The sequence below is a fragment of the Sarcophilus harrisii genome, chromosome 4, assembly GCF_902635505.1.
Source record: "Sarcophilus harrisii chromosome 4, mSarHar1.11, whole genome shotgun sequence".
NCBI classification, from domain to species: domain Eukaryota; kingdom Metazoa; phylum Chordata; class Mammalia; order Dasyuromorphia; family Dasyuridae; genus Sarcophilus; species Sarcophilus harrisii.
Genome location: NC_045429.1, coordinates 62,183,233 through 62,206,877, shown reverse-complemented (window position 1 = coordinate 62,206,877; position 23,645 = coordinate 62,183,233). Strand labels below are relative to the sequence as shown.

Sequence of the window (23,645 nt, the reverse complement as noted above, 5' to 3'; positions counted from 1 at the left end):
AAGCTCCTTCATAATGAGAACTGTCTCTGATATTTTGTTTGTATAGAAATAGACCACACATTCACTCATTCATTTTTGTTGGTTTAAATCTTTTGATGTTTCCTAAATTCCAAAGAGCTAGTGACACTTTTTTTAAATGAGTAGAACTCTATAAATATAGGCCATTTTATATAAATGCAGAATTACAAATAAATAAAAGCCAACATTAGATTATTTATTTCCCCAAATTCTAAACAAATATGCCTAACATAATTAATATCTTTACAATATATTAAATCAATCAATGACACAACAAATATGAAACAGTGCTATATATTAACATGCTGCCAATATACTCCTGGAGGGTCCAAACTTCATTTTTACAAAACAGTTCAATATAGAAAACTATGGTTAAGAAAATGAGTTTCTGTTGTGATTATTTAATTTTAACTGTGTGGACCTTTGTGCTTTCATCACTTATTTTAACTTCTCAGAACAGTTAAATTCCTTTCTGATCCAAGAGCAAATCAAATGAGTATTTAAAAGGAACTCCAACAGCTGGCTTTGAACCAAAGAATAAATACAAGCATAATTTATCACCCAGTCAGGTTCAACAAATGTAGATTTGATTTGCTAAGAGTCATTAATAAGGACACGAGCCATTAGCTAGATAAATAAACCATTAGATTGAAATCTGAAGAATGGACACATCTATACCCTACTGAGCTTTAAAAAAAAAAAAAAAAAAAAAAAAAAAAGGTGCAGCAGGGAGAAAAAGGCTGGATAGATATAGAAGAAAAGACCTGAGAATTAGAGCACTATCTGCAAAACATCCAAGGAAAGTTATCAAATATTAGAACTAAAAGAAGTAATGAAGCAAGGTTCAATACAACCAAAAATGAAGAGCTTTGTTCCATTTACAATCAAGAGAGGCTCAAGCTGAAGCAATCCAGCACTCTGGATAACTCCATGGAAGAAAATAGGTCGTAATCTTACAGCTGACTGTTGGTTTTTTTAAATGTTTTAGTTCTTAGGTTGTTCAGTTGGCTTGCCCTCTCAAATGAAAAATATGTTAAAGAAGTCATGCCACATTTTGATGAACTTAGTAATCATTAAAAAATAAAAAGCAAACAAACAAAAGTTGGGTATTTCAATCAGAAGGAAAGATGGATGGGGAGAGGAAATGGACTATATCCTCAGCATGTATCACAAACTGATTAGAGAGAAGTTGGTACTCTGGAGTCCTTATATTTCTGAGTTAAGACTAAAGTGGGGGTTTGATGTGATATAATAAAAAGTATAATCCATTTATATGTTGACTAGACAAACTTAGACCTTAAAACACAAGACATGGGTAAAGTTTAATTGTATTGGCTTTAACATTTACCTAAGACATAGGTCCTAGAGGAGAAAATGAATATAAAAATAGTCTGACATTCTTCATTGTGCTTTTTTTAACTTCAATGACTTTTAATGAGTTTTAGAAAGAGCATGGCATAATGTGTTGAGAGATATAGCCTCAGTCAGGATGATCTAAGTTCAAAAGTCCCTCCTGTGACTCATATAAATAGCTATGTGACCCTGTGCAAATTACTTAAATTACTATGTAACCCCTTTTTCCTCATCAGGCAACTCTCAAAGACTGCAGTTGCTCATCTGCCTTAGTAAATGGAACTTTTTCACCATAGGACTTCCTATAAGAATTAAGTCACAGATGTAGGAAAAAATAATTAAAGGAGTACACTCCTACAAATTCAGTGGCACTAGACTGAAATCATCAAAATCCTTAAAAACTCATTTTTATTCAATTTTAAGTGAATAAAGAAAGCTTCCTACAATTTAGTCACCACATGGAAAAACTAGTTTTTCCAGAACCCACAACATTGCCAGAAAATAAACATTGATGCCAAGATTAAAGTACGCTATTTCTATACTGTTGTTTCAAGAATGTAGATTCTCCTTAAAAGAAAGCAAGACAGGTTATTTCATTTGATCCTCACAACAAAGATTGGGGGTAGAAGCTATTATATTTCACCTTAATTTTGCAAATGCAGAAAATGAGGCAGACAGAATTTAAGTGATTCACTCAGAGTCATACAGCTAACAAGTATCTGAAGTTGGATCTGAATTCAAGTTTCCCTGACTCCTAATTGCATCTGATACAAGATACATTAGAGAAAACATCAAAGGGAAGATACAAAAATTAAGAAGGACAAAGAAAGGGCGAGGATGGGGACAAACTTTAGTTGAAACTTGAAGGAATCCAAGGAAGTCAGAATGAGAAAAGAGAAATTTCCAGGAATGGTGAATAGTCAGTGAAAATGCTTAAAATAGGGCAAAGAAGTGTCATGTATGAGGAAAAGCAAGATGGCTCCATGTCATAAGATTTCAGAGTATGTGGACTAGAGATCATCATCATTATTGTCTATATTTACATGGCAAAGTCTGGTTATAAATGCAATATTAGGTGTCTCAAGAGGTAATTAGCTTAAAAAATGAACTAGCAACAATAATACTTTATCTTGAATATGAACAATTTGACCCCATTATTGTAGCTTACCAATGGGTTTCCAATAGAACCAACAGAATATCATACTGAGGTTAGAAATGCTAAGTCATGTAAGATCTTTTGAATTCTTTGGAATAGAGATAAAAGATGGAGGGAAATAAGGAAAGATGTTAATGGAAAAGGTCAACCATCACAGAATCAGTGCTAAGTGAGGAATGAAGAAGATTAACCCCAATTAGGGAGACCAGAAATAGTACTGGCAGAAAAAGTTAAAAGAGAAAAAGAAAGAGGCAGCATATTGGGGAGAATGGGGTGAGTTCAGATGGGAAGAATATATGTGTAGAGAAAGAGGCAAAAAAGAACCCTCTGCTTCTTAACCTTGCAAAGAAAACCAGAAGTAATTTTATGATTACTGAGATATATTAACTTCACTAAAAGTAAATCTTTAGCAGTCTAATCTCAATTCTTAGTTAGCCTGCTTTTTCTTCTAAAAAAAAATGGTTTCCTGATACTCTTTGTTGTCATATCATAAGCATTTCTAGATATCATTTCTCTCACTAAATGAACTCTTTCTTTTACTGAGGCAATTGAGAGTGACTTGCCCAGGGTCACACAGCTAGGGAGTATTAAGTGTCTGAGACCAGATTTGAACTCAGGTCCTCCTGACTTCAGACCTAGTGCTCTATCCACTGCACCACCTAGCTGCCCCAAACCTTTCTTTTAACAAAGAAATGAGGAGAATATGCCATGAGCTGTTTTAGATGAAGAAATGATGAGTTTCTATGCTCACTATTTCTTTTCTAGACATAGGGTTCTTCATCATTTTTGCGTCATGGATTCCTTTCAATGTCTGATGAAGCCTAGGTACCCCTTAGAAGAGACTTTTTAAGTACATAAAATAAAATACTGAAGAAATACATTACTGAAATATTATAATTAGAACTTATTTTTTAAAAATTTACAGGCCTCAGGTTAAGAACTTGTACATTATAGAATGAAACAGAATAATATTAAGTATTTAATATGTGCCAAGAACTCTGCTCAGCATGACTGGTACAAACAGAAAACTGAGATAGACACTGTTTTCGAGGCGCTTACACTCTAATGGGGATACAATACATAAAAGAGAGTTCATGCTTATGTTCAGTTCATGGCAGAGGAAAAGCCAGTTATTATTTAGGCAGGGAAAGTATCAGGGCTGATACAAAGATCCAGATATTCTGTTTATCTGCTAGTCCCCTCCTTGCTGGCTACACACATCTTCAAATTTTCCCAATTCCATTAAAAAAATTTCTTGGTAATTGCTACCATACATTCCAGATATTATTCTATATCTCTCATCCCTTCCACAGCCAGGCTCCTAGAAAAGTTGTTGCCATTTCCTCTCCTCACTTATCAATAAATTAGAGTCACTCAATACAGCAATTTGAAAGAGAGCTCTCTGTCTGAATTGAAGGACTTTTGAAAAGAAGGGCACAATCAATTTTCTCCTATCCATTTCAAATTCTAAATTTGTTGGTAAATGTTTCTCCAGGTGAATGATTAGTGGTAACAGTATAAAAACAGGTCAGAGGAAAAGAACAAATTATACACTTCAATTATCTAAAGGGACACTAATAGAGAATATTTTTTGCAAAAAGGTGGAGACAGAAGAGGAAGTGGTACTATAGTTATTCAACTATGAGTCTAGCCTAGATGCTGGTTTGGCAGCTACGTCAAGATGACTTTCCAAATATTCCATCTATGATGTTAGAGATGCTCCCTCCTTTCTGAGGTTCCTGCATTAGTGAGGACAATCAATTATGCTTTATAACACCATAATAGGATATAATCCATCATTTCTACATCCATATCTATACTTTGGGCTGGGATCAGAGTGTACTAACTGCTTGAGAGAAATAGAACTATGGAACAGGAATTGTCTCAGAATTGGTCCCCAAGGAAGATAAGGTGCTTATCTACACTGCTAGGTTCTCCTACCTGGACTCTTTTCTAGTCTTTTTTGTTCGGTCCTCATCCATAACAAACTCTCTTCCTGTAGCTGTATCTCAGCGTTCCTGTACATCTTCCTCTTCTTCAGATACTCTCTGACTCAGTGACTTTTTCAACTCTAATAGGTTTAATTAGAATCTTTATGCATACAACTCCTAAATCTATATATCTAACCCAATATCCCTCCTGAGTTTCAATCTCCAATTGTCAAATGCTTATATTGGACATTTCAAATTGGATGTCCCTCAAACTAAACATATCCAAAAAAATTCTCATTATCTTCCCCATTCTCAATTGCTTTAAAGCTATTAATTGCTTTTAAATCTCTTCTGAACTTTGTTTGTTGTTGTTGTTATTGTTTTTTGGTATAGGTTTTTTTTTTTTTTTTGGTACCTTTTTTTTCAAGATACTGCCATTCTTCATAGCCTGCTATGTTCAAAAGTCTAGTGTTATCTGTAACTCCTCCCTCTTCCTCTCCACATACATCCACTTAGTTACTAAATCTTGTCATTTCTACCACTAAAGCATCTCTCACATTCAACCCTTTCTTCCTACTCACATAACCATTAACTTAGTTCAGGTTCCCATCACTTCCTTCTGGAAGACTTCAACGGCCTTCTAATTAGTCTCCCCCATTCAAATCTCACTTTCTTCAATACCTCCTTCTCAAAGCGATTTTCTTAAAAGCACAAGTTTGACCATAACCTCCACTCAAATTCTAGTGGCTCTCTACCACCTCTAAGTAAAATACACAATTCTTTCTTTAGCTTTTAAAGCCCTGGACAACCTGACCTAAACTTATTCCCCTTTTTGGGGGGAGAGGGTTATGAATTTATATTTAAGGGGTAAATGTAACCTCTCCTCACCTATACTTCTTCCAATTCCTTGTTTCCTTGACTGACTGATCCATTATCTTCTACCTGGTGTATCTGTAAATTCAAAAATATGACTCCTCATCCTGTGCTACTCCTTGCCTAGGGTCCTTTGTAAATATTTTACAGAGTGACCACCCCCTTATCCCTCAAATTCCCAATCTAAAAGGCCTAACTCCCTTCCTAGTCACCTGTTCATAGTATCTTTTATGCCACTTCCTTTTAGGGGTTCTTAATTGCTAATATGATATAGCTTATTTACATCTATTTTGTGTCTCTTTATTGTGCTTTAACTGACTTCAAATTTTACAATTGGCATTTATTAAATGTACACTATATACTGGATTCAGTGCTACGTACCAGAGATACAAAGTCACAACAAACTGAACATTCCTTACCCTTAAAAAGTTTCCATTCTATTTTCGGGGAAAGAATGTACATAAATAAGTACCTTAAAATCTTTATGAGAAAAGCACATACATGTATTTATTTCAGTCAAGAAGGAAACAAGAAACCAACTATATAGCAATGACAAAGGGTATAGAGAACACACATTTGACTGTGCTTATGATTTAGTAACTGAAAAATGTTAATGACAGTAATTGTAACAGCAATTGAAATGGATATACAGATTTAAACTTTGCAAAATATTTTCCTAACATCTCATTTGGAACTCACAAAAGCCTATTAGGTTGGTATTAGAGACACTGTTAGTTCAATTGTACAGGCAAGGCAACTGAAAACTCAAAAAAATTATCCATAGCTATGCACCTAGGAAACATTAGAGGCAAAAGAGAACCCAGAGTCGCCTGACTATAAATGCAAATCTCATTCTACTATACAATGCTGCCTTTAAATAGAACTTATTGCAATGAATGGAGGAAATACTGGAGAATTTCACTAAGCAAAAGTATACTTCAAAATCAGAAAAATGGCAGTTTTCTGCTTTTAAAGTTTAATCTTTTGAAGACAAATGGTGAGGCAATGGAGGAGTAAGGAGGTTATTACAACTCTCCCACCAGATACCTCTTGGAATCAGTTGTGAGAGACCTAATAATAAAGTAGGTGTGTGTGTGTTGGGGAGGGATGTCTGACATGGTATTTCAAATCTAAGGTTCACTGCCTTTTTAAGAATAGGATCTTTACTACTTGCAGTAAACACACACACACACACACACACACACACACACACACACACACCTCAATTAATTTAGAAAATAGAATGGTACTTCTTGTCATCACTTAGTGTAAAGAGACTTTGCTTTCTAAGACTAGGAGAATTCCAAAATAAATACAAGAAAAGATGATGATGATTCCACCAGCAAATATTCTTTAGAAAACAAAAGCTTTACTTGAAAAAAGTCATTAAAATCATCCTATATACTTGGGGAAATAAGGAACTTGATGTAGCCACTAAAAATAGATCCAATGATCTAAGCCCTTGAAAAGAAAAATGCAGAAGTTTAGATGTGCTCACAAATATTCCCTTAAAAAGTGATTTTCTTATCTAATAGAGCTGGAAGAATTCCTAGATATATGCTTCCCTTTATATAACACTAAAGAAAAAGCTCTTTTCAGTACCTTAATAGTAAGCTAAAGCACACTTTTTAAAAAAAAATCTTATAAAGAACAGAAAACTTCATCTTAAAGATAATTTACAGACTGATATTAATAGTTACCTATCAAAGGGAAATTCTCAATGAGGAACTGTAGAATTTATGGTTCAGAACACTATTCACATAATTTCAACCATAGCATTAATATGTTATGAAACATATAGAAGAACAAGCCCTGGCTCTAAGGAGATGATATCTGATATGTCTGGATAATGAGAACACCTAAAGAAGCCCAAGAGCTAAAGAATTATATCTGTGTTAGATATGACTTCTGTCCTCATGGTGAAATATATGACACAATCATAGAACAAAATGTTTTATATGATTAATACAAATATTGGGCTTTTTATATTACACATGGTTCTTTCTGAACATAACCTATGTTAAATCATTAAATTATATAAAGGGGATAATAAATGACAAGGGAGTTCCAGAGGAGAATGTGATCATCTTATTCATCTCCAAAAACATATTTCTTATGTGTTTGATATTTGTTAAGTCATTGTGCTAGACCCAGAGACAAGGACATGGAAGAAAACAATCTGTCCTCAAGAAGCTTACATACTACAGGGATAGAAAGAAAATTACATATATACAAATATGTAATGAGATGAAGCTCCAGTTGATGCACTGAGGTCCCAAGCATGTGAGGCTAAATAGTAATCAGACCATACTCTATTAATATATATGCTTGGAGAAAGAATGCCCCCCCCCCTCTCTGTGCAAGTCCTGATGTATTGTATAGGAAATGATGATTTTGCTGGGTGGAGGCAGAGGGGCGGAGAGAGGAGTGGAAAGAGAAGGTTGGCTGGCTTCTTGTCTCAGCTACTCACATTGCTATTGTGATCCCCCATCACCTCTGCTAGCTGGGTCCTGTCACAGCTGCCCATATTGCTATCGCAATCCCCCTTCACCTCAAAAAGAATAAAGATTGAAGATTTTCCCTTAATCTGAATTCCTGACTCCAGCTGGTTTTAAAATACACGGTCATCACACAATAAATACTCCAGAAATCTTTCTTCTGAAAAGAAGTGTGTTAAATTTTTAAAAGGAGATGGAAGCATTTAGTCCATGCATTTTATTTATAGATAAGGAAAAAAAAGCTCCTTGTTCTAGATCATATAGTTGTTTGTTTGTCTTGAAGTAAAAACAGAATTTCTTTAAAGATAAAATTTTAAAGTGACAGATTGAATAATACTGTTCTATATCACAATACTCTAATTTCATTAAACTCCTTGACATAATCCTTCATCCTCTCCTCCTTTAATGTTGTGGTGTTGACTTTTCCTCCTCATCACATTCAGAACCTCTGCTTACTCTGCTCCCTCCTCCCTTTCCCCTTAATCTCTTATAACAGAATAACGCAAACTTATTGACTCTTTTCAAATCCTCAATCTCCTTCACTGCTCCTACTCTACTCTATCCAGTTCTCTCCCACCTTAAAAACAAAAACAAATCCTTCACTTATAACTATCATTTTCTTTCTACAACTATCCTCCCTTTCGCAGCCAAACTCCTAGAAAATTCTACCTATGATCACAATCTCTCCTCTCATTCATTCCTCAATCCTTTGCAATTTGGCATCTGTCTTCATCACTTAATTGAAAATTGAAGTTCAATCCAAAGTTATCATTTACCTCTTTTTAATTTTTTAAATAATTTTAATTTAATTTAATGTAAATTTTAAAATAATTTTAATATTCTCCTTTCATTGGAATCCATTGGGAAAAGATTAAGAAAAAAAATCTCTTGTAACAAATATATACAATGAAGCAAAACATATTCTCACATCCACTATGTCCAAAAATATATGTCTCTCTAATTTATCCCATCTCTGTCAGAAAGTAGCAGCATTCTTCGTCATCAGTCCTCTGGAATCATAATTTGTCTTTGAATTGATCAAGTTATATATATTTACAACACAGTTCAAGGAAAATCATACTAAGGCATTGTTGGTGGTATAGGGTATTGGTCTAGTCATTTGGGGAAGTTTGGTACTATGCCCCAAAAGTTACTAAACTATGTTTCTTCCACCCTTTGAACCAGAAATGTTCCTAGGAGATTTTTATCTCAAAGAGATCAAGAAGAAAAGTATCTATATGGATACAAACATTTACAATAGCTCTTTTACTGGTGACAAACATCTCTTAACTGTATTTTCTCAGTCTTCATCCTTTGTGACCTCTCCACAGTATTTGACTAAATGTTTATCCCTCTTTCCTTAGATAGACTCTCTTGGTTTTCAAGATTCTACTACCTCTTGGTGCTTCTCCTACCTAGCTGACCATTCCTTCTCAGTTTTATTCTAACTGCAGATGAACTCCAAGAGTAACCTGGGCCCTGTATGTGCAAGAATGTTTGTGGCAGCCCTCTTTGTAGTGGCCAGAAACTGGAAACTGAGTGGATGCCCATCAATTGGAGAAAGGCTGAATAAATTGCGGTATATGAATATTATGGAATATTATTGTTCTGTAAGAAATGACCAGCAGGATGATTTCAGAAAGGCCTGGAGAGACTTACATGAACTGATGCTGAGTGAAATGAGCAGGACCAGAAGATCATTATATACTTCAACAACAATACTATATGAGGATCAATTCTGATGGACATGGCCATCTTCAGCAATGAGATCAACCAAATCAGTTCCAATAGAGCAGTAATGAACTGAACCAGCTACACCCAGAGAAAGAACTCTGGGAGATGACTATGAACCACTACATAGAATTCCCAATCCCTCTATTTTTGTCCACCTGCATTTTTGATTTCCTTCATAGGCTAATTGTACACTATTTCAAAGTCCAACTCTTTTTATACAGCAAATTAACTGTATGGACATGTATATATATATATATATATATATATATATATATATATATATATTGTATTTAACTTATACTTTACCATATTTAACATGTATTGGTCAACCTGCCATCTGGGGTAAGGGGTGGGGGGAAGGAGGGGAAAAGTTGGAACAAAAGGATTTGCAACTGTCAATGCTGGAAAATTACCTATGCATATATCTTGTAAATAAAAAACTATAATAAAAAAAGTGATTAAAAAAAAAAAAAAAAAAGACTAACCTGAGTCCTTTTGTTTCTCAACATCCTCTAATCATAAGACCTGATTGGTTCAATCATCTCAATGCAAATGACTCCCCAAATCTACATCTCCTAGTGTCCCACTTAAATTCCAACCCTCTTTTTAACAACTTTTGAGTAGACACTTCCAATTGGATGCTCTGTAGGAGCCTAAAAGTCACTATGTTCAAAAAGAATTATCTATGCCCTACACAAATGTGTCCTTCTTCCAAACTTTTTATTTCTGTTGAGGGTATCACCATCTTTCCATTCACCAAAGTTTGCAACCTCAGGATCATCCACAAACTTTCACACTGTCCCTAAGCCTTCCTTGTCAAAATCATCCAACTGCCAATTTTACTTCCAAAATATATTTTGCATGTACTTGATTTGCTCCTCTCAGATATAAGTACTCCTTCAAGTTTGGTTATTTATCACGACTTACCTAGACTACTTTGATTATCTCCCTGCCTCCAAGTTCCCCTACCTGAAAGCAGTCCTCCATATAGCTCCCAAAGTGATATCCCTAAAGTATAAGTCTAACCCCACAAATCCCCTCTTAGGAAACTCCAGAATATAACTATTGCCTCAGGTAAACTACAATTATCTTTTTTTTTCCCCAACTAAAACCGTTCATAATCTACTATTTTTCTTTTTTCTTTCTTTCTTTTTTTTTTTTAAATAATTATAACTTTTTATTGACAGAACCCATGCCCAGGTAATTTCTTACATTATCCCTTGCACTCACTTCTGTTCCGATTTTCCCCTCCTTCCCTCCACCCCCCTCCCCCAAATGGCAAGCAGTACTATACATGTTAAATATGTCACAGTATATCCTAGATACAATATATGTGTGCAGAATCGAAAACTGACTACTATTTTTCTGGATTTATTGGAAAAACTAGTAGGAGTAACAGCCAAGGGCTACTTATACCCTAAAAGGTATTATAATCAATCCCAAAATTTTATTGGCTAAGGAGACTTAGCCTCTGACCCCTGAAGTGATTTCCTTAGCCTAAGAATTCAAAGCCATATTGGAGTTTCAGTGGGAAGCTAATGCTGGACTGTTAAACTGTCATGGGCAGTAAAAGTGTAATGCCTCAGTTTCCCTGAATTGTAATACCTGTTTTCCTGAATTGCTCTGCCTCAGTTTCACTGGTGGCCATCCCCCCTCCCTGCCCCATTGGGACTGAGAAAATTGGGGCCTAAAAGCTCTGGCCACTCTCACATTCCAAAGAGTTATAAAATTCAACCTGGCTTATCTTAAATACTTGGTTATCTCCTGCCTCAGACTCCTATCTCCTGCTCAATCATCTTCTTGATCTCCAACCTGTCATAATTTAAAAGGTATAGTCCTTCCTGGAATTTCCACTCACCCAGTGTTCTGCCCCCCCCCCCCCGCCCCCGCCCCGTGCCTTTGTTTCCTTGCTAGATAGAGCCCTATAAAAGTCTCTGGAATTACTTGCTGGGTGCTGGGTGCTGGATGCTTTGAGACAAAGAATCCCAGCCAGCCAGCTAGTATGGCTAGCCCAAATTCTCCATTATTAAAATATTAAAAACCCTAATCTCTGTCTTGTCTTAGTTTTTCTGGCATTACAAAAGGAGGAAGGGGAACTGAACTCAAATGAATTAATCCCTGAACATCCTTGATGAATATCTGTCTCCTGCCATGACCAAGCAAATCTCCTTTTTCTACATGACAGTCACTTCTACCAATATTTCATATTGTTCCAATATCAAACCTGAGCAGATAGATAGGCCTGGTCAGCCCTGGACCACAAGAGTACTATCTTTCAAAAACTCCACAATCCAGTGACAATGGCTTTCTTCTAGTGTTGAAGTAGCTCTCCTCTCTGGTCTCCACATCTTTGCACACGGACTGTTATCCATTGCTAGAGTGCCCTTTTATCTTAATTCTTCCTCTGTGAACTTCAAAGCTCAGCTCAAACATCATCTTCCATCATGAAGCTTTTCCTTAAGCCCACCAACTATTAATTCCTTTCCCATTGTCCCCCAAAATCTCACATTTGCCTTTTATTCATTTTGTATCTAATTGTGTTACTTCCCATGATAGAAAATTAGATTGCTTCTCTTTTGTTTTTTTATCCATATGGCCTAATGTATAGTAGATAGTTCATAAATGTTTGCTGGGTGATTGCCAGCATAGAGCTACAACTTGTCCAAGTTAGGATCTGAATGTGTTTATTCCTGAAGCTGGATCCAACATTTAAAAGACATTAACTGCTCCAGTCTAATTAGTCAGTAAAAAGTAGGAAATGCAATAAAAATCCTATCAACTGCAGATTATGCTGACTAATAGCTAAGAGCTAATTATCTGTATTGGAGCTAAGAAGAATGCTGATCATACTGAAAACCACAGTGTTAAGAAATTTATTTGTAAATCTTAGAATGACACAAAAATATGAGTTGTTATCATTATTTTATGAAAAGTCGTGTTATTTTCTCAATCTGTTGTGTGTCATTGTTTGCCCTACCCCCATTATTTTTTCTATTCCCTTATTTTTCAGTTATAGAGTAAGCTGTTCAGCTGCTTCACTTCTAGTCCTTGAAATTAATTTTACTTTCCAAAAGTAGTGCCTAATATGCAACCCTTAGGATTTGTACCATTTCTTTTATTTCTGCCTTCCATTTTGATTTCCATTTTAATCCTACCTTCTTCTCTTTCCCTTAGCAATGGCCTGATGGCTGCAATTAGCCTTCCAGGCAAAAGAATAGATTGGCTCCAGAGAAAGTACAAAGCCATCCCAGAAAAGCTCTTGTGGGACTTCTGACTGAGAGCCTAGAGACATTTTTTAAATCTCTTCAGGCACACTTAATAGCATAACAAATCATTCATTCTCTTTCTAGCACTGCAGCCTCAGAAACTTGACCTTTTCACTGCTACAGTTTCAGAAGAAAAATCCATATTTGAAAATCACATTACAGTTTCTCAGCTAAGCACAGATTCACATAAGAAATATCTTATTAATATGTAAATTAAAATAATAAGATTGCAAAAAAATATCCTTTTCTGGGAACAATAATAAAGTTCACAACTATCAGAAATCAGCTCATAAAAGGCAAGACCCAAACTATTAAAAAAAAAAAAAAAACAGAAAAAGAAACTAAGACTCTCTTTGTCACCACTGATAAATATATTTCACTAATGCCCTGAATAGAAGAAGAGTTCTCAAAAGTTTGGAGACATGATCAGAAATAGTGACAGGCAAAAACAAAACAAAACAAGAACAAAAAACAACAACAACAACAAAAACTCACTACTTTTGAAAAAAAGTAATAATTGGAAATTCTTTGATCTTAATTCATATTTATATATTACTTTCCTTGACACAATTTGTTGATAAAAAGAAAAAAAGCATTATTATCTTTAACATAGAGAAAAGGAAACTGAAGGTCATATTACTTACAGGACTGCTAAGAATAATTAAATCAATATTTAACAAATCATCGAAAGATCTTCAATTCAATTATCTATCAAAGTACAATTTAAGCAGTTCATAAAAAGTGTATCTTTCTCATTTTTATTTCATATTCAGGAGAGGATAAGTTGATGTTTTCTGTCAAAGGTGAAATTTAAATTAAATCTAAGAACCTTAGGAATACAGTCAATTTGATGATCTACACAAATGAAAGGGATTACCCTTGAAAACATACCTGTTCAGGGCAGCTAGGTGGTGCAGTGGATAGAGCACCAACCCTGAAGCCAGGAAGACACCTGAGTTCAAATTTGACCTCAGACACCTAATACTTCCTAGCTGTGTGACCCTGGGCAAGTCACTTAACCCCAATTGTCTCAGGAAAAAAATAAAACAAAACCATAGCTGATCTTGAATCAACCATTGCAATGTATATAATTAAGGATATTGAAGATTCTTTTAAACTGGTATAGAGGAAAAAAAATTAATGTTGGTCACTGACATGACATGAGATTGATGGCTATTCTTCCCACTCTGACATCTACACCATTTCAGTATAAAATGCTACGATATGAAATATTCTAATACGCCTTTGTGGTCTGGAGAGAACCCATGGTTATCTCGTCAAGTGATCTTTCACTATGGTAAATTCTAATGGACAGATGCCCAGTAAAAGATTATTCAAAATATGCATAGACTCTTCACTGATGGATATGACAGCTGAGGTTAGTGATCTCCAAACTCTTTAATTTATGCATCCTTTTCACCAGTAAGGAGGCTTCTCATGCATAATAGGTCAGAAAAAAAGGGGAAAGTAACATTTTTATGGTGGAAAAAAAATACTACATTTATATATATACATATGGTAACTTGGGGGAATATGCCTTTTGCCTAATGATCTATCAAGAACCAAAGAGGAGTAACATTTATATTTTTTGAATAAAGATAGATGTCACTTCCTTCTTGGTGTCTCAACTTTCAGAAATCTGTGGAGACAATACTGTCTAATCTTTTCTCCTCATTATTACTTACCCATAAGTGTCTAAGGCCACATGTGAGCTCAGGTCTTCTTGACTATAGGCCTTGTGCTATATTCACTGAGCCAACTAGATTGAAATTATTCTTTTTTGTATTCATCTAGAGAATGGGAATGTTAGATTAGACCTTTTAAGATCAGATCTTCTAGTTCTAAGCCTATAATGTTATGAATTGCTCAGATAAAAGACTCCATCTACTGACTGTGTATTCCCACTGAAGTTAACCTTCCCTGGGATGATCTCCTTCCTCATCTCTGCCTCTTAGCTTCCCTCAAATTTAAGGTAAAAAACCTGTCCTCTTCCAACAAGCTATAAAACTCTGCATACTTTTGATCCAACAGTGTCCCTACTGGGTCTGTATCTCAAAGAAATCATAAAAAATGGGAAAAGGACCCACATGTGAAAAAATGTTTGCAGGACCTCTTTTTGTAGTGGCAAGGACCTGGAAACTAAGTAGATGCCCATCAATTAAGGCATGACTGAATAACTAGTTGTGGTATGTGGATAGTATGGAATATTATTGTTCTATAAAATATGATAAACAGGCTGATTCCAGAAAAGCCCGGAAAGACTTAGATAAAGTGATGCTGAATGAAAGAAGCAGAAAGAAACAGCAAAATTGTGTAATTATCAAATATGTTAAGACTTAGTTCTTCTTAGCAATACAGTGATCCAGGACAATTCCAATAGACTTTGATTAGAAAATACAGTCTACATCCAGAAAAGGAATTATGGAGACTGAAAGCAAATTAAAGCTATTTTCATCTTTTTTGTTTTGTTTCTTTCTTGTGGTTTTTCCCCTTTGTTCTGGTTTTTCTTTCCCAGTATGACTCACATGGTAATGTTACAAATGACTATAGATGTACAACCAAAAAACAAACAAAAAACTCCCCACCTTGTACAAGAACATTTTTTGATACAATTTAATTATCTTAACTTCCCCTTTGTCAATTATCTCCAAATAAGCCTGCCTTTAGTTTGGTTTGTACATTGTTGTCTCTCCATTGGGATTATGAGTTCCTTGAGAGTATACAATGGTTTTTGTGTATTCTTGTATCTCCATTATTTAGTGCCTGACACAAAGTAGATATTTGACAAATGTTTGTTGTTGGACATACCAATAAAGTTTCAAAATAATATCAATAGCACATTGTTTAATTCAATTCAAGGATTTACTATGAGACAAAGAAACAGCCTCCAGAAACAGCCTCAGCCCTGAAGAACTTTACACTCCATAAGGAGTTACCACATGTATTCAGTTAAGTAAATACAAAGTAAAACCAATTCATTTCAAGATTTCCTCCAAGTGCAAATGACAGTATGATCTTCCTTGAAGAAGTCATCATCACAAAGAGAATAATTTGAGGCAGTCCCTACCATTGAGATAGTTTTCCATGATTCTACTGGCAACCATTGTTGACCAAATATCAAGTAGAGAGGAAAATACAACCTACAAAAGTGAGCAAACTGGGTATGGCATAAACATTCAAATGTATCCATTATTACTCTCTATACCTAGAATCCACCTGCTCAACAAAACTCCTTAGTAAACCAAAATCATTTCTGACATTAAAATGAAAATCAGTCGGAAAAAAAGGCTTTGGGTTACTGTCTGAAACTCATCCAACTCGAGCCAAACCAACATTCCATGACAGATTAATTCCTTCTATTTAGTGGCACATCAGTTTTCAATTTATACTCCTAGATCTTTCTAAAAACCTATAATTAAGTATTTTTATTTCATACTTTGGTCACCCAAGGCTCTAACTTCTAACTGTAACATTCTATCTTAAATTAGCTGCCCATTTTATACTGTTTCATTGCACTCCGTTTTTGCAGAGCCCAGTAACCATGAAACCCCTACTTTAGTCAGCTATACAAAAAACAAAACAAAAAAAACTACAGATATTATTATACAGCTTTAAGAGCTCTGAAAGAATGTTGGGAGAAGACGATATGAGCTGAAAATCGGAAGGAGAGTTGAAAAAATAGGTTGAGGTTCTTCTTCAATATTTCTACCTATAAATATAATGCTATTCTTAGTGATTCCTGGGGATCTAGGAAAAAATAGGGAGAGCAGCTAGATGGTACAATGGATAAATCTGACTTTGGAACTTACTAGCTGTGTGAATTTAACCAAATCACTTTATCCTGTCTGCCTCAGTTTCCTATTTTGTAAAGTGAGCTAAAGAAGGAAAAAGCAAACAACTTCAGATTGCCAAGAAAATCCCAACTAGGGTCACAATTAAACAACAGTGGAAAACCAGTGGAAAAAATGACAATATGAATAGAGCACTTCTCTCTATATAGTGTTTATCTACAATCCACAAAGATAAAATAAAGTATTTCCAAGAGAAAAGGTAAGGAAGGGCTTCTTATGAGAATTACTGCTTAGGGGTTATTTTGAGGAATTCTGTTTTTAAAAATTTTATAAATGGTTTGTGAAGAGTTAACAATCAAATATCTAGAAGACTTTTTTTTGAAGAAAAGACAAAAAGAAAATTTCTAATTCTCAAGAGAAAAATGAAGATGATTAATTGATTTTAATCACTATCTGAAGAGAAGTGAATGATTTAAGATTGAGGTTCAAGAAGAGTACACAGGAATGAAATATCAATATTTTGAGGGTTAGAGGAGACTTTGGTGTTGAAAATGGTTAAATCCAAAATACTATTTAAAAAAAAATTATCATGGCTTAAATTTTTATTAAGCTTTTCTGGGACAATATGTGAATATGTGTATATATTTATATTTATTTAAATATATAAGTAGGAATAATTATCCCCTTCAGCTGTGTATAAGCATCATAATCTTAAGGAAGTCTTTCTTGACTCTTCACAATTTCTAATGCCCCCCCCATCTTATATTTATTTGACAAAAATCTGTATTTACTTATTTTTTTAACATTCATATTGTAGTCTCTCACTACAACAGAAGTTCCTTGGAAGAAGGATTGTTGCATTCTTTGTACTTTTACTCTTGATGACAAGCACTGTGCTTGGCACATAATACATATTTAATAAATACTTGTTGATTAACTAATAAATGGAGAATGATGTCTCGAGTTCAATGGATAATTAACATTTAATGAATCTGAATGAAGGATGAGCTAATTAGTTAGGTAAAAGTTTGTTAATGGACTAAATTATACAAAATACTGCTAATGTAATGGTGCTGTACAAGATCCAAATAAATTAACAAGAGGAGGAGGTTTGTATTTTAGTGACACTAAGTTTCATCAGAGATGGGCAATGAGAAAGGACAAATGGTAATGAATGCCTTTTTATGTGCAGCAAATACTATCATTAAACTCAAGGATATTTATGTGCCCCTGGTGTGAGATCTATATTAAATCAGATAGACAAAAAAACAAAATTTAAAAAAAAATCAACAAAGTGAAAAATAATTCATACCTATTATTAGAAATATTAGCTGAAACACAAAAATATAAATGGCATAAGTAGATTTTGTGATTACATTTGAAGCTAGAAAACTCAATAATGATTAGCATATTACAGAATCACAAAGCCCACTCAATAGTATCATAGCCAGAAATGCAACTTTTACCTCTGTGGTAAAGGCTAAGTAAATATAGTTTGCTAAAAGAAGATATTATCTGGGGGGGGGGGGGGAAGAGAAGTTTATTTTTGTTTTGTCTTTTCAAATCACTATACAATCAAATTTTTAACCTAGAAAAACCAGGCTATTGATTTCTCTGAAATATATTCAATTCCCACTATTATAGTCACAGCAGTAGTCTCTTTTCCAAAAAATAGTTACTTTAATCAGAAAATGAGAAAAAGCAATGTGCCCCAAATTAAATGGTCCATGACAGGTCACTTTAATCTATGATGATGAGAACTGTATTTTTGCCAATTGCTTTGACAGGCTGGACTGATTGTGTCCTTAAGAAGTGTAAAGCTGAAAATAGACCAGTAAACACTAATCGCACTGTTTGCAGTCACAATCATGCAAACCTAATGAGAACAATTAAAGCAAAAATCTTCAAAATGACAGTTAGAGGTCCTTTGGAGCACTAGCTATAAAGAAAACAACCAGCATCTAACATATAAGTAGAAATCACTTGAAATACTAAGAAAAACTTTGAACTTAAAAGAGTCAGAAACTTTTGACTTAAAGAATCAAGTCTTGATTCTTACCACTTACTAGCCATAGGACTAAGGGGAAAAGTCACAAGCTCTCTGAGCCTGTTTATCCATTTTCAAAGAGTAGATATCATTTCTTACGTTACTTAGCTTACAAAAATATTGAATGCTTTATCTGGGCTTACTGGTTACTGGTTACATCATAAGATACATACAATGTTTTCTTTTGTGAGATAGGACTGGTGCAAGTTGTGCAGAAACTCCTTTAATGATGAATTCAATTGAATTCAATGAATTCAAGAGTTCAACTCAACTGGCTTAAAAAAAAAAAAAAAAAAAAAAGGCAAAACCAAAAAAACTGCTAAGCAGTTCTTTCTTGCCTAACTCCTCAAACACCATTTTGATACGTATAATTGGCGGAACAAAAACCAGAAGCAAAAAGCTAGACCTAGCTCTTAAGCAGTACAAAAAACTCCAAATTTTTGATACTATTTCCAGCCCTAAATTTTTTGACTTAAGATATTCAACTTCTTCACACAAATTCATGAAAACAGAAGAAGCTTTGAACTGTCTTGATTTCCTTTTAGTCAGAAGATAAGATTAAGAGAAGAAACTAGAATTGACAGCCCCATTAAAACATGACAGCAAGTTTTTAACAGTCTTCCCTCTTATCTGACAGCTCAGATCATTCTTCATTTCACCAGGGTCCATAAAAAACTTTTTTCAACTCCAATGTCAGACTCTTCCATCCTTAAAACTAGAACTATTTTTCAGACTTATATAATTGGAATTTTTCCAATACCTTCTTGATCATTCCAAGAACACTGCATATTATGTCTCTATTTTTGGCCACTTTAACTTAATTGGTAGTGATCATTTCTGTTTTTGTTGTTGTTCAGCCATTTTTCAGTCATGCCTTACTCTCTGAGACCCCATTTGGGATTTTCTTAGGGAAAAAAAAATTTGCCATTTTCTTCTCCAGGCTCATTATACAGATGAGGAAATTGAGGCAAACTAGACTAAGTGACTTGATCAGGGTCACACAGATAGTGTTTGAGGCCATATTTCAGAAAGATGAATCTGGCACTGTATAAACCATCTAATATCAATCAAAGAATACTGAACAATCATTTTCTGATTAACAGGAATGAATATAAATGTCTAAAACAAACTAAAAAAGGTGATTTTCTGTACTGCAAGCCAGAATATTCAGAGAATGGCATTCCAATTATACCTAAAAATAAATAGTTTTAAACAAGATTTGTGAACTAAAGTGCTACTACTGGGCTTATACCCCAAAGAGATACTAAAGAAGGGAAATGGACCTTTATGTGCCAAATGTTTGTGGCAGCCCTCTTTGTAGTAGCCAGAAACTGGAAAATAAATGGATGCCCATCAATTGGAGAATGGTTGGGTAAATTGTGGTATATGAATGTTATGGAATATTATTGTTCTGTAAGAAATGTAAGTCATTTCTTACAGGATGACTATAGAGGGGCTTGGAGAGACACGAACTGATGCTAAGTGAAATGAGCAGAATCAGGAGATCATTATATACTTCAACAACGATACTGTATGAGGATGTATTCTGATGAAAGTGGATTTCTTCGACAAAGAAAAGATCTAACTCAGTTTCAATTGATCAATGATGGACAGAAACAGCTACACCCAAAGAAAGAACACTGGTTAATGAATGTAAACTGTTTGATTTTTTTTTTCTTCCCAGGTTATTTTTACCTTCTGAATCCAATTCTTCCTCTGCAACAAGAGAATTGTTTGGTTTTGTACACATAGATTGTATCTAGGATATACTGTGATATATTTAACATGTATAGGACTGCTTGCCATCTGGGGGAGGGGGTGGAGGGAGGAAGGGAGGGAAGGGAAAACTTGGAATAGAAGTGAGTACAAGGGATAATGTTGTAAAAAATTACCCAGGCATGGGTTCTGTCAATAAAAAGTTATAATTATGGGAAAAAAAAAAAAGATTTGTGAGCTAACCACATAGCTTAGGATATCTTGCTTTCACTGGATTTTTTAAAAACTAGACTGCAAAATAATCAATAATAATAATAATAATTTAAAATAGAAAGCATCTTATAATTTTACTCTCCAGTAAAGTTATCTTACATTCTTGCATGTTTGTTTTGATGTTGTAGGATAGATATAGATATATATAAATATAGATATATAGATATATATATATGTCAAACTCAGTGTTGCACTCTTGACTTCTAAAGAGAGGTCAGTATGCTCAGAAGAATACATTCATAATCATACTATTATCCTTCACAATGGCCAGGGTTTTTCCTCAAAAAAGCACACGGAAAAAAAGCAGAAACGACCCAAGTGGGCTGATCATATAATCCTGAAAATGCTAATATTCTTCAGAGATCCTTTTTTTTGCCATTGGTTAAATTCCAAGCCTATTCAATGAATAAGGGCAGACAGACTAATATTACTAAATGCAATTTTAAAATTAATATCCACCCAATTAAGAAAGAAACTACTTCTAAAAGTACAAGTGACTGACCACTTAAAGATGTTTTAAAAGAAATTCAACTCTTAATTATTTACAAGATGATTACTTGATTTAATAAATTAACCAAGTGCTCTTCTCCTCCCCAACCCCCAACCTGCTGGTTACTGACTTCTGGTTATTTTTCTACTGATTAAAAGATTAACTTAGAAGTTCTTAAAATAAGGCCAATTGTTAGCTGATCAGACAACCTATTTGAGGGGGTGAAGGATAAAACTGTTGGTTAATATTGGGTCTCAGGATACTTTGTATTATTTCCTTTATCCTTAAAAGACAGTATAGAATAGTGTACAGAATACTAAGCTGAGAGTCCAGAAGATTTGTATCCAAATGCCATCTTTAATGGTGACCAAATAAATTGGTCAAGTCACAAATTGTGTCTTAGCTATGTTTTAGGATTTAAAGATCATGTCTCAGAGAGCTCTCATCATAGGCATTCCCTCATAACTAATGAAATCACATATCCTTTACTATATATTGAAACCCAAGTAAGATAATTCTGCACATTTTATATAGTCTGAGAAAAAGAGATTTTTTGAAGGACAGCAATGAAAAACATTGCCAAGGGCTATGCTACTATATTAAAATGCTGGCAGTCATGAGAAGCTTTGGTTTCCACGCAGATCAAAATTTTAAGTATGAAAACTGTTTTTGCAGGCATTCTAACATGAGAGGGAAGAGAGACACATCAGAACAAAACATTAAGTAAATAATGAAGACAGGTCACTGGAACGCTATTATCAGAGTAGATGGAGGTTTTCAGAAACAAGAGCCAACCTCATCTTTTTTCTTTTCTTATCTCTGGTTAAAAAAAAATTAGCATGGTTCAGTTTCTATCACTTCCTCTCCTTTCTCACTTCAGCCTCTAGTCTTCTCTGGCTTTTTTCAAGACTCAGTTCAAAACCCACCTTCTGCAAGAGGCATTTCCTAGAATCTTACCAATTTTCCCAGTATTCCTTTCCCACTTTGACTATTGCCTTTCCTCTGAGATTACCTCCCATTTACTCTGTGTATGGAGGGGGAGGGGGGAGAGATAGGAGGGGAGAAGACAGAAGGAGGGAGAGAGAGATAGAGAAAAAATATCCATTATTGTTTGCACACTGTCTCCCCTATGAGACTGTGATTCCTGGGAAACTAGATGGCACAACGGATAGAGCAGTAGCAAGTCAGAACCTGGATTTAAAGTCTGGTCTCAGACACTTAACATTCACTAACTTTGTGACCTTGAACAGGTCATTTAATCCCAACTCCCCCATTAACTTACCACCCAAAAATAAGTGATTTTTCACAATCAAGAACCAGATTTTTTTCTTCTTTATATGTTGAACATTTAGCACACTTACTAATACATAATAAATGCTTAATAAACACTTGTTGACTGCCTACCTAATATCCTTATCTCCAGAAAGGCATAGCCAACTGGCAATTCTTTTTTTCTATTTCAGTACTGAAAGAATCTTTAGCTCATCTCATTATAAAAGCAAAGCAAAGTGGAGGGCATACTATGCTCTAATCACATAAGACAGGCTTCCAAGTAAAGAGGATGATGGTTGGGGATTGAGAGTATATAAGTAGTATGGAGAAAGGGTAATGAAAATATTGTGCATCTACTGGCTACTGATATTACACATTCTAAAGTTACAAAATGGGAAATAAAATAATTCTTAAATATAGAATAAGTCTGCAGAACTTAGGATGTGGACTTGGAAATTAGTCCTTTATTTTTACTTTGTAAGAAAGAAGAAAAATCAGGATCAAGAGGCTGTACCTTGCAGATTTTATAAAGGGATTCTTGACCATCTCCTCCAGTGTCTTTGAAATGATCATGTGCAGGAAATGTTCGATGGATGTCTCGTGTTATAACACTCTCCTGAGCTGAGTCCTAAAAAAATTTTGAAGAATAACAAAACACAAACATGAAATTGCCATAAATGCGAAAAGACTCTTACAACAGGCCAATTGTTTACATCAAATTAACAATCTTGTTAGGTCAACCCTCCAAAAAGTAAGGCATACAAATTCCTAAAGAAAATAACATCTGCCTAAAAGAAACAGTGTTATTTTTAAGAAAGCCAGGCTCCAGAATCTCCAATATGGATGCCATTCTAAGATCAGTAGGAAATGATTACTCATCCAGTTGCTGTTCTGTTATTCTTGGAAACGTTGGTTATTGTATCTGTCTGAATGTCAAGAAAAGTCTCTGACTCCTTCTAGCAACCCTAGTGGATATATTTATTAATCCACACATTTCCAGCCAGTATCAAAAGAATGCTAATTGCAAATTAAAAGCACTGTTTAATGTCTTCTATGATCAAAGATTTGACTATATCCCTTTCCCAGTCTCAAATAAAAGAAAAACGAGTTTTGAAGATGCATTTCTTTAATGAATTTTAATTCTTATTCTCTTTTGCCCAGAAAATCAAAAAAAAGATGGGGACAGCTCTGATAAACCATGAGTTAAACCTATGTCTTCTCTTCCTA

The 23,645-nt window shown here is 34.6% G+C and overlaps 1 protein-coding gene across 3 annotated transcripts in view; it reads right to left on the bottom strand.

Moving 5' to 3' along the window:
* The window catches only part of RABGAP1L (RAB GTPase activating protein 1 like), a 697,071-nt gene that overhangs the window by 285,174 nt on the left and 388,252 nt on the right, over nucleotides 1-23,645 (bottom strand). For all 3 annotated transcript variants that reach the window (XM_031968366.1, XM_031968367.1, XM_031968368.1), the window contains one exon: nucleotides 22,933-23,046. In XM_031968366.1, coding sequence (XP_031824226.1) covers nucleotides 22,933-23,046 — 114 coding nt within the window. The remainder of the gene's footprint in view (nucleotides 1-22,932; nucleotides 23,047-23,645) is intronic.